We start from the raw sequence: 12,511 nt of genomic DNA, 5'->3' as shown, positions 1-12,511 counted from the left end.
AGGTGTCCAGATAGCTGAATGGGTTAGAGTGCTGTTGGGTGCTACTCTTGAGGTCTTGGGGGTGGTGGGAAGTTTGAGAATACTGACTCTGTTAGTCTGTTCTCTAAGTACTGGCTGCCATCAAGGAATTCTGCCATGTAGTTCACCTCTAACTTAAAATGTTTGCTTCTGTGAACTGGTTAGCTTTAGAGTTACATGACAGTACACTGTGCTTTGTAATTGTAACATTGAGCTGGGAAGGGTTAATGAACTAAAATTTTAATGCACGTTATGGGCAGTTCAAAACCTCAATTTTTTGTAGTTGTGTAATTTTCTTCGTTCATTGTTTTGCATGATACAAAAATCATAATTTTGGATCTGAATGCACAATTTCCTGTTTTTGAACTAGCTTGTGGTATCATAAAGCTTTTAATCTAACTTTTAAAAAGCTAAAAAGCTTCTTAACTTATTGTAAAATTTCACCATCTTTAAAGTATTTTATAATTACTACTGTCCTTTGATTTGTTTCCATTTATTTCTATTATCTTGCAGCATCTTTTATCCAAATTCTTCTTTCTTATAAATCTTGTAAGTAGGAACCAGAAGCTTCTCCTTAATTGCAGTCATGTTTTTATTTTTTTCATAATTCCATTAAAAATTTTGATTGTCATTGTCTCTTGTAGTTTTTGCACTTGGGAAGAAAAATACTTTTCTGTGTTTTGAATGGGGAAGATTGTTGGCAAAAGCAAATTAATCTGCCTGAATCAGTCCCATTATTTTCGTACACTAGTCTGGTCATGTCATGAATTCCAGGATTTTGCACTAACTGTGTTTTGGCTTTTTTTTTTTTTTTTTAATTTAAAGCTTTAAGCGTATTTTTATACAGATTTAGTGTTTGATTTGTATGCATTCTGCATGTAGTGTTTTTCAAATGTATTATTGCTGGATAGCTTATTCAGGACTAAAAATGGCTCATGGGAAGTTGCATAAAGATTTATGCTTGACTCTGCATTCTGTTAAATCTGTTATTACAAATAATTTAAACATTTCATGTAGAGTGATAAAAGATTTCAGAGTGATTTTCAATACACTGTGAAATCTTTAGTTAAAAATAAAAGCAACTTTCGAAGGGCTTCTGTTTCAGTGACAACGAATGACCATGATAATCTTTCTTACCAATCCAATTTTCTGATTTATCAACCTCAAGTTAGCTGCTGTCTGTGGTTGTTAAAATTCATTCTCATTTTGCTTGGTTGGGCGATTCTTTGGTGTGTGTTTTGGAGTTGGGTGGGTGGTGGGAATGCTCTCTCTTCCTCCCTACCCATTTCTTATCCTTACCTTGCCCTCTCCCTAAAGTATACAACCTGGCATGGGATTACCCATTCAATTATGATGTCTGTCTGGGGTAATGTGTAAATTTGCAGTACCTATTTTTCTTAATGTTTAAGCATCATTTTTTAGGGAGAGGAAAAAAACAGAATAAATAATAGAAAAGCCAAATTCTGTGTTATATATCTGTATGTATGTGAATACAGATATATACAAATGTACTCTGCTAATCAGAAATTCAGTTGAAAAATGCATCTTGTAGAATCTGTTAAACTGACAGTACCACTGTAAATTGTTACCCCTTTTCAAAGAAGATTTCAGAGAGCCCTTTTTTTAAAAAAAAAAAAAAAAAAATTAAGACATAATTGCTAAACAAAAGCATTATTGGATTCTATTCAAGTAGCTATTTAATGACACCAACATTTGATCTTTGTGTCCAGGGTCCCATGAGCCTATTTACATATCAACAAATATAATAAAACCCTCCTTTTTTCTCCCCAGCCATTACAACACAAGCTAGCATGGAGTTTCGACGGAAAGGGTCACAAATGTCCACAGACACCATGGTTTCCAATCCTATGTTTGATGCAAGTGAATTTCCTGATAACTATGAAGCAGGAAGAGCTGAGGCTTGTGGGACACTGTGTAGGATTTTTTGTAGCAAGAAGACTGGAGAAGAGATTCTGCCAGCTTATTTATCCAGGTCTTAGAATTTTTTTTGTTTATTTTTCCATTTATATAGTTGTGATAGTGAAACTATTATAGCATGGCGTAGTAGGTTGAATTGTTAAGTAAACGTTGGTTTGAAATACCTGCAAATGTATGTAAGTAACTGAAATTTTTTGCTTGAATTCTTCCTTTTTACCTGCCTTACCAGATTTGGTGAGGACCCCTAACACCCTTTTTATTTTAGATGTATTGTTAATTCCATCTTACATGATGTTTGTTAATTACAGAGAGATTTGAAGGGCCACACTAAATTTTTAATACATTTTTACCACAGTACTAGACACTATAGATGGTCCAGAAATGTTAGCTGTCAATCCTGCCTCTAAGGAGCTTATTTTCTCAAGTGAGCAAAGCCATGTACACAAGTAACACCAATCCAATAGCAATAGGAAGCTGGTAAGAGAGAGACACAGAAAAAGTGCTATAGGCGTTCAGAGGAAGCAGCAGCATACACTTGCCCTGGGGGTTCAGGAGAGAGTTACAGAGGATTGGGTGATTGTGCTGGACTTATAAAAGGTGACTAGTATTTAGACTATGTTAGCAAGTTGGGTAGGGTCATCCTATCCAGATTTATGACTTCAACCAGTCTTTTTGAGTGGCTCTGCCATCCATTCAGTTGCTCATGCCAGAAACTAGGAGTCTTTAGGCTTCTCTTCTCTCCCTCTGTATCTTTAGATGGTCAACCGACTCTTGCCTTTCTGCTACTTAACCCTCGAAAATCTCTCCACTCTGTCCCCACCATGACACTTCAGGCCTTGTCACTTTTTTGCTAAATTAACTTGTAATGGCCTCCTATTTTTCTTGACTGTCTTTTGCCCTCCTCAACTGATCATTCACACAGCTGCTGAAGTGATACTTACATTAATAAGAACATTCAGGTGTCTGTACATACTAGGTTCTCAGGAGAGAGGATTAAACTGACTCAGAAGGAAAAAGTGTAGAAGAATACAGATATGAAACAGAATGGTACATGCAAGGAAGTAAGCAGTATCTTAATAGGCACTTGACTTTAAGTAACAGAAAACTCTTTCAATGTGACTTAAGCCAAAGGGGAATGAGTTATGAGAAACTCACGCTATTGAATACTTTCTAAGGTCAGGACATGCCGCAGGGTCTCACGAAGGGCAGGAACCAGGAGCTAGAAAGTGTTCAGGGACCAAAACAACTTTCCTCCTTTTTGTTTCTCTGTCATCATGGTCTCCCAGAACTGCTTCATTCTTCTCTTACCTGCAGATCATGTTTTTATATTGTAGTATGCTTCTAAGTTCAAATTTCCGTGACCTTTGTCTAGGTGACCAGCAGGGCCAATTAGCATTCTGAATCCTAATTTCAGATTCCTGAGAAAGAGGATCTGATTAATCAGGTGTCTACCTCTGGTCTAATCAGCTACAGCTGTGAAGATGGGTCCCATTGGATACTGGCACCCCATGTGGTGGGGGCACATTTCTTAGGAGGGAAACGATGGGTTGGGGCAATACTCCAAACGGTATCAATAGCAGTAAGGGAGAAGGCTGTGAACACGAGCCTTCCATCTGGCCCATAAGATTGGGTGGGTGGTAGTGTGACCGAAGAAGGGATTTGTGAGGGGGCCAAGGATGGGGTTAGTGTTGAACCTGTTGAATTTGAGGTGCCTGCGGGCTATTTATCAACAAATATTTATTAAGTTCCTACTTTGTGCCAGTCGCTGTGCACAGGGAGTACTAGAGTAATCAGTAGACATGTCCTGCCCTCAGGTGTCCAGTATGCTTTTGGCTAGTAGATCTGGAGCTAGAGACTGATCTGATTATGTTTGGTGGCTTAAGTAGTGTTTAAAACCAGGCTAGTAGAAGAGATAGCTTAGAGAACTGAGGTTGGCAGCCTGAGGAACACCAGTGTTAGGAGGCACGTGGAGTAAGAAGATCTGTTAAAGGAACTAGCCATAGAAGCCAGAGAAGAATTAAGAGCAGAAGGGAGTAATCAAACGGTTGAATGCTTTAAAAAGGCAAAGTTAAGACTTAGACATGTCTTTTGGATTTAGCAATTCAGAGGCCATTGGTTATTTGCTATAACATGGTTTTAGTTGAGTTCTAGAAAGAGAAGATAGATTGAAATGGGTTGAGCAGTGACCAGGCGGTGAGGAAGTTGTTTCTGAGGAGGTTTGTGCGGAAAGGTACCTTACAGTAGCAGAAGAGTATACTAGTGTAGTTGCTCTTGAATGATGGAAGATTGAATGCTTAGTTCATTGGGGGTTAGGGGAGGATGTTGAAAGTAAGGTATGTTCAAGTACATTCCTAAAAGGATTCTTATTCAGAGTGACCTTCATATCGTGGGGAATACAGGGTCGAATGAGGTTTCTTTCTTTCACTGTGCCCCCAAAAATAATGGGGGAGGGGGAAAGGGACACAACACACTTTTTTTCAGGAATTGTGAAACGCTACAAAATTTTACTGACATGGAAATCAATTCAGTAATTCCTCCAGTTTATTGATAATTACTGCAGCCTTTTGTTTTTATCAATACTTACTTCATTTGCAGGCACCTGTAACTGAGTTGCAAGGCTTAAAACTTCAAGAAAGTGTAATAGACATGAATCTTTTTTTTCTTTTGATTAGGAAATATAACTTGGTTCTTAGTGTATTTGATTCTGAATTGTTCTAACTCCAGTAATACCTTTTAAAGGATAGAAGTAGTGAAGATTGGAAATAGACTTTAAGATGACTGTGTAGAAAATATTAATAATTATGAAAATAATTGATCAGCAGTTTGTTTAAAATTTTTTTCTTGCTTTCCTAGATTTTACATGCTTTTAATTCAAGGTTTGCAGATAAATGATTATGTGTGCCATCCTGTCTTGGCCAGCGTTATTCTAAACTCCCCTCCTTTGTTCTGCTGTGACTTGAAAGGGATTGATGTTGTGGTTCCTTACTTTATTTCAGCTCTTGAAACCATTTTGCCTGACAGGTAAGCTTTCATTCTGTACTAGTATGTCAGTTGTCGGTTTTGGCCTGGTCTGTTTTGGTGCTTCCTCCCCAGTTTCCCAATTTATCCTGTCCAGTTGTCTTCATGGCCCAAGGGAACTCAGGCCATATTAATTGAGTGCAGAACATCCAGGCCTGTCTCGTCCCTGAACTCTTTCAGTTCTCTTTGTCCACGGGCGTGTTGAATCCTTCTTGGTCTGGTCTAGAGGGGTAAGAACAGCCCCAGCCCAGAGGTCTTTTGTGGAATAGGCCTTACATTTAAAATCAATCAATCAATCAGATTCTAGTTTAATTCCATAACAGTTTAACATAGAGATTCTCTCTCACACACACACAAATTGCAGAATATAAACTCAGTGGAAAGTAATTACTGCATTCTTTATAAAACCAAACCCAGTACGTGTATTGTGAAAAATTGGCATAATGTATATTTGGCAATAGCTAAAAACATACTTTACTTCAGAAATACTAATAGCTGTCTTTATTATTATTTTTTTTTGGCAGAGAACTCTCAAAATTCAAAAGCTATGTAAATCCAACGGAATTAAGAAGATCTTCCATTAATATCCTGCTTTCTTTGTTGCCCCTCCCACATCACTTTGGCACAGTCAAATCCGAGGTAGAGTTTTATTAAAGTTTTTTATATTCTGTATTCTCTTTTGTGTGTTAATTCAAGTCAAATTGAATTTTTTAAAATGGAACAGGAGCTTTTAAAAAATTTTTCAAATTATTTCAAGTGAATCAACAAAGTTGATTTGTTGAGGTATTTCTTCTGTCAGTGAGCCAGCACGCCCTTGGCCTACCATTTCAAGCGGTGATGAGCTAGTGATGTCTGATCTCATATGTTGTGTGAGTTAGTGACACACTTAGCACAGTGGCTAATGTTAGTCAGACTGAAAGCCTTGCTTGTTAGACTGATCTGTGTGTCCACTGTAGCAGTTCCTACATGGGCATAGCGTACCACAGCAGACGACGTTAAATGTTATTTGTTTCTTCCGTAGGTGGTCCTGGAAGGAAAATTTAGTAATGATGACAGCTCTTCTTATGATAAACCAATAACTTTTTTGTCACTGAAGTTGAGACTTGTGAATATACTAATAGGTGCCTTGCAAACGGAGACAGACCCCAACAACACTCAAATGATACTAGGTTTGTGTTCACATGTTTTTTTGTAAGTGAAAACCCAGGTATGTTGACCTCAGGCATGTTGAGGAGGCAGGGGTCAGGGATGGGAACCTAAGCATAATATAGCCCTACTTATTCTGAATCAGAGGCAGAATTTGTTTGCTTTTATATGTGAAAAATTTTGAAGGGGTGAGATGAGGGAAGGAAAGCATCCTAGTTGCCTTGGTAGGTCATGTTGGCTTAGTTTTATTTGTGTTCTTTATTTTTCTCGTTCCCTCTTGCCCTTCCTCTCTCCTTCTCTCCCCTTTCCTCCCCTTCTTCTCCCCTTCCCTCTCTTCTCTTTCCTTTCTGCCCTCATTACTTCTGCCTCTGCCTCTTCCTCCTGCCTATTACATACATGTGAAAATGTTTGGAGTTGGGTGTAATTCTGGAAGCCATGTTTGAACAGCCAAGAGGAGATTGAGGAGTAGCTGTTGCTGTGCCTCCTCCCTTTTTCCTTCTTATTTCCTGTTGGTTTTCTAATCATACTGACTCTCTGTCTTAAGTGGCTCCTTATTATTATTGCCACTTACATATTTTAAACCCTTATCACCTCTCAGCTTGGTTACTGCAGCTGTCTCTTACTGTACTTCTGGTTTTTTATCAAAGCCAAGGGCATGGTCCTATGTGCAGGTACTCCAAGGAGAAAGAAGAGAATGGCATGGCTTTTATCCTTGAGCAAGTCTCATTGCAGAGATTGGAACACCTTCACAGAGTACTCAGATAACAGCAGAAGGCAGTGCTGATTGCGTGTCATGTTGAGTGTCTTCAGGGTTGAGAAAGAAGAAACCAAAAGAGCAAGGAAACTTCATAGAGGGAAGTGGAAGTTAAATTGCATCTTGTAGGGCAAGATTTGAATAGGTGCCAGTGAGGTTAGGATTTCATTCCAGGAGAGGAGATGACAAGGCCAGAGAATTGGTGGTGGCAGTAGTGGTTGGAGTGGGTACTCAGGAAGTATAGTATGTTATGCAGCAAGAGAGGGGAGTAAACAGGGAAGAGTAAATCCTTTCATTTTGGAAAGGAGTTGAAGGAACAGAGGTTAAATCTCGATGTGAGAGAGCCTCCAAATTATACTTTTTTAGGTTATTCAAATAACATCACTTGAAATCAGATAATTTCTACAGTTGATAGAGTATTTAGTTCCACTTTATCCTTTTTCTGAAGAAGCTCCTATGTGTGTTCCAAGGAAGAATCAATTGTCGGTCTTGCCATAGATTGGCAAAGCTGTGTCTGTCCTCTCTTTATCCATAGTGCACAGGAGCACTCCCCCACTGGGATGAGAAGCAGTGTGCTAGGCTCACTATCTTGTTTCTGTCCTAGTCTTTCTAGGGCTATGAGTTCCTTGGTAATAAATACATACAGCTTGCCTTCAGAATATGCAGCCATGGGTGAGCCCTAAACCATTCGTAAAAAGCAGTTGGTCAGAAAGATATAGCTGTGATTTCTATTTTGTTATTTTATATTGAAAAGATCAGGGCTTCCCTGGTGGCACAGTGGTTAAGAATCTGCCTGCCAACGCAGGGGACATGGGTTCAAGCCCTGATCCGGGAAGATCCCACATGCCACGGAGCAACTAAGCCCGTGTGCCATAACTACTGAACCTGTGCACCACAACTACTGAGCCCGCATGCTACAGCTACTGAAGGCTGCATGCCTAGAGCCCGTGCTCTGCCACAAGAGAAGCCACCGCAATGAGAAGCCCGCGCACCGCAAGGAAGAGTAGCCCCCGCTCACCACAACTAGAGAAGGCCCGCGCGCAGCAACAAAGACCCAGTGCAGCCAAAAATAAATTTAAAAAATAAATAAATTTATTTAAAAAAGAGAAAGGAAAGATCAGAATCTGGTTTTGAAAGTATTACATAATATTTTTCTTAGTTTATATTACCCTCGAAATTGAGATGTTTACATCTGGTCTTTCACACCAATTAAAAAATACCTGAAAACGGTCTTTTTTTTTTTTTTTTTTTTTTAACCATTTTAACTATTTTTTTTTCTTTTTTTTTCTTTTAATCATTCATCAATTTTATACACATCACTGTATACATGTCAATCCCAATCGCCCAATTCAGCACACCACCATCCCCACCCCACCGCAGTTTTCCCCCTTTGGTGTCCATACGTTTGTTCTCTACATCTGTGTCTCAACTTCTGCCCTGCAACCCGGTTCATCTGTACCATTTTTCTAGGTTCCTCATACATGTGTTAATATACGATATTTGTTTTTCTCTTTCTGACTTACTTCACTCTGTATGACAGTCTCTAGATCCATCCACATCTCAACAAATGACTCAATTTCGTTCCTTTTTATGGCTGAGTAATATTCCATTGTATATATGTACCACAACTTCTTTATCCATTCATCTGTTGATGGGCATTCAGGTTGCTTCCATGACCTGGCTATTGTAAATAGTGCTGCAGTGAACATTGGGGTGCATGTGTCTTTTTGAATTACGGTTTTCTCTGTGTATATGCCCAGTAGTGGGATTGCTGGGTCATATGGTAATTCTACTTTTAGTTTTTTAAGGAAGCTCCATATTGTTCTCCATAGTGGCTGTATCAATTTACATTCCCACCAACAGTGCAAGAGGGTTCCCTTTTCTCCACACCTTCTCCAGCATTTGTTGTTTGTAGATTTTCTGATGATGCCCATTCTAACTGGTGTGAGGTGATAACTCATTGTAGTTTTGATTTGCATTTCTCTAATAATTAGTGATGTTGAGCATCTTTTCATGTGCTTCCTGGCCATCTGTATGTCTTCTTTGTAGAAATGTCTATTTAGGTCTTCTGCCCATTTTTGGATTGGGTTGTTTGTTTCTTTAATATTGAGCTGAATGAGCTGTTTATATATTTTGGAGATTAATCCTTTGTCCATTGATTCGTTTGCAAATATCTTCTCCCATTCTGAGGGTTGTCTTTTCGTCTTGTTTATGGTTTCCTTTGCTGTGCAAAAGCTTTGAAGTTTCTTTAGGTCCCATTTGTTTATTTTTGTTTTTATTTCTATTACTCTAGGAGGTGGATCAAAAAAGATCTTGCTGTGATTTATGTCATGGAGTGTTCTTCCTATGTTTTCCTCTAAGAGTTTTATAGTGTCCAGTCTTACATTTAGGTCTCTAATCCATTTTGAGTTTATTTTTGTGTATGGTGTTAGGGAGTATTCTAATTTCATTCTTTTACATGTAGCTGTCCAGTTTTCCCAGCACCACTTATTGAAGAGACTGTCTTTTCTCCATTGTATATCTTTGCCTCCTTTGTCATAGATTAGATGACCATAGGTGCGTGGGTTTATCTCTGGGCTTTCTATCTTGTTCCATTGATCTATGTTTCTGTTTTTGTGCCAGTACCATATTGTCTTGATTGCTGTAGCTTTGTAGTAGAGTCTGAAGTCAGGGAGTCTGATTCCTCCAGCTCCGTTTTTTTCCCTCAAGACTGCTTTGGCTATTCGGGGTCTTTTGTGTCTCCATACAAATTTTAAAATGATTTGTTCTAGTTCCGTAAAAAATGCCATTGGTAATTTGATAGGGATTGCATTGAATCTGTAGATTGCTTGGGGTAGTATAGTCATTTTCACAATATTGATTCTTCCAATCCAAGATCATGGTATATCTCTCCATCTCTTGGTATCAGCTTTAATTTCTTTCATCAGTGTCTTATAGTTTTCTGCATACAGGTCTTTTGTCTCCCTAGGTAGGTTTATTCCTAAGTATTTTATTCTTTTTGTTGCAATGGTAAATGGGAGTGTTTCCATAATTTCTCTTTCAGATTTTTCATCATTAGTGTATAGGAATGCAAGAGATTTCTGTGCATTAATTTTGTATCCTGCAACTTTACCAAATTCATTAATTAGCTCTAGTAGTTTTCTGGTAGCATCTTTAGGATTCTCTATGTATAGTATCATGTCATCTGCAAACAGTGACAGTTTTACTTCTTCTTTTCCAATTTGTATTCCTTTTATTTCTTTTTCTTCTCTGATTGCCATGGCTAGGACTTCCAAAACTATGTTGAATAATAGTGGTGAGAGTGGACATCCTTGTCTCGTTCCTGATCTTAGAGGAAATGCTTTCAGTTTTTCACCATTGAGAATGATGTTTGCTGTGGGTTTGTCATATATGGCCTTTATTATGTTGAGGTAGGTTCCCTCTATGCCCACTTTCTGGAGAGTTTTTATCATAAATGGGTGTTGAATTTTGTCAAAAGCTTTTTCTGCATCTATTGAGATGATCATATTGTTTTTCTTCTTCAATTTGTTAATATGGTGTATCACATTGATTGATTTGCGTATATTGAAGAATCCTTGCATCCCTGGGATAAATCCCACTTGATCATGGTGTGTGATCCTTTTAATGTGTTGTTGGATTCTGTCTGCTAGTATTTTGTTGAGGATTTTTGCATCTCTATTCATCAGTGATATTGGTCTGTAATTTTCTTTTTTTGTAGTATCTTTGTCTGGTTTTGGTATCAGGGTGATGGTGGCCTCATAGAATGAGTTTGGGAGTGTTCCTTCCTCTGCAATTTTTTGGAAGACTTTGAGAAGGATGGGTGTTAGCTCTTCTCTAAATGTTTGATAGAATTCACCTGTGAAGCCATCTGGTCCTGGACTTTTGTTTGTTGGAAGATTTTTAATCACAGTTTCAATCTCATTGCTTGTGATTGGTCTGTTCATATTTTCTGTTTCTTCCTGGTTCAGTCTTGGAAGGTTATACCTTTCTAAGAATTTGTCCATTTCTTCCAGGTTGTCCATTTCATTGGCATAGAGTTGCTTGTAGTAGTCTCTTAGGATGCTTTGTATTTCTGCAGTGTCTGTTGTAACTTCTCCTTTTTCATTTCTGATTTTATTGATTTGAGTCCTCTCCCTCTTTTTCTTGATGAGTCTGGCTAATGGCTTATCAATTTTGTTTATCTTCTCAAAGAACCAGCTTTTAGTTTTATTGATCTTTGCTATTGTTTTCTTTGTTTCTATTTCATTTATTTCTGCTCTGATCTTTATGATTTCTTTCCTTCTGCCAACTTTGGGTTTTGTTTGTTCTTCTTTCTCTAGTTTCTTTAGGTGTAAGGTTAGATTGTTTACTTGAGATTTTTCTTGTTTCTTTAGGTAGGCTTGTATAGCTATAAACTTCCCTCTTAGAACTGCTTTTGCTGCATCCCATAGGTTTTGGATCATCGTATTTTCATTGTCATTTGTCTCTAAGTATTTTTTGATTTCCTCTGATTTCTTCAGTGATCTCTTGGTTTTTTAGTAACGTATTGTTTAGCCTCCATGTGTTTGTGTTTTTTACATTTTTTTCCCTGTAATTGATTTCTAATCTCATAGCGTTGTGGTCAGAAAAGATGCTTGATATGATTTCAATTTTCTTAAATTTACTGAGGCTTGATTTGTGACCCAAGACGTGATCTATCCTGGAGAATGTTCTGTGCGCACTTGAGAAGAACGTGTAATCTGCTGTTTTTGGATGGAATGTCCTATAAATATCAATTAAATCTATCTGGTCTATTGTGTCATTTAAAGCTTTTCATCTTTTATAGCTGTTAGCAGTTGCCTTATGTATTGAGGTGCTCCTATGTTGGGTGCATATATATTTATAATTGTTATATCTTCTTCTTGGATTGATCCCTTGATCATTATGTAGTGTCCTTCCTTGTCTCTTGTAACATTCTTTATTTTAAAGTCTATTTTATCTGATATGAGTATTGCTACTCCAGCTTTCTTTTGATTTCCATTTGCATGGAATATCTTTTTCCATCCCCTTACTTTCAGTCTGTACATGTCCCTAGGTCTGAAGTGGGTCTCTTGTAGACAGCATATATATGGGTCTTGTTTTTGTATCCATTCTGCAAGCCTGTGACTTTTGGTTGGAGCATTTAATCCATTCACGTTTAAGGTAATTATCGATATGTATATTCCTATGACCATTTTCTTAATTGTTTTGGGTTTGTTTTTGTAGGTCCTTTTCTTCTCTTGTGTTTCCCACTTAGAGAAGTTCCTTTAGCATTTGTTGTAGAGCTGGTTTGGTGGTGCTGAATTCTCTTAGCTTTTGCTTGTCTGTAAAGCTTTTGATTTCTCCATGGAATCTGAATGAGATCCTTGCTGGGTAGAGTAATCTTGGTTGTAGGTTCTTTCCTTTCATCACTTTAAGTATATCATGCCACTCCCCTCTGGCTTGTAGAGTTTCTGCTGAGGAATCAGCTGTTAACCTTATGGGAGTTCTGTTGTGTGTTATTTGTCGTTTTTCCCTTGCTGCTTTCAATAATTTTTCTTTGTCTTTAATTTTTGCCAATTTGATTACTGTGTGTCTCGGTGTGTTTCTCCTTGGGTTTATCCTGTATGGGACTCTCTGCGCTTCCAGGACTTGGGTGAC

General features: G+C 38.0%; 1 protein-coding gene across 4 annotated transcripts in view; it reads left to right on the top strand.

Annotated features, from left to right (window-relative positions):
• Positions 1-12,511, top strand: part of RALGAPB (Ral GTPase activating protein non-catalytic subunit beta) — a 106,713-nt gene that overhangs the window by 49,238 nt on the left and 44,964 nt on the right. For 2 of the 4 annotated variants that reach the window (XM_059896340.1, XM_059896339.1), the window contains exons 10-14: positions 532-567; positions 1,810-2,011; positions 4,810-4,977; positions 5,499-5,613; positions 5,996-6,143. In XM_059896340.1, coding sequence (XP_059752323.1) covers positions 532-567; positions 1,810-2,011; positions 4,810-4,977; positions 5,499-5,613; positions 5,996-6,143 — 669 coding nt within the window. The remainder of the gene's footprint in view (positions 1-531; positions 568-1,809; positions 2,012-4,809; positions 4,978-5,498; positions 5,614-5,995; positions 6,144-12,511) is intronic. The other 2 variants (XM_059896342.1, XM_059896341.1) reach the window with 1 other exon arrangement.

This window comes from Balaenoptera ricei, chromosome 15 (assembly GCF_028023285.1).
Source record: "Balaenoptera ricei isolate mBalRic1 chromosome 15, mBalRic1.hap2, whole genome shotgun sequence".
NCBI lineage: Eukaryota > Metazoa > Chordata > Mammalia > Artiodactyla > Balaenopteridae > Balaenoptera > Balaenoptera ricei.
This window is presented reverse-complemented; position numbering and strand designations above follow the sequence as displayed.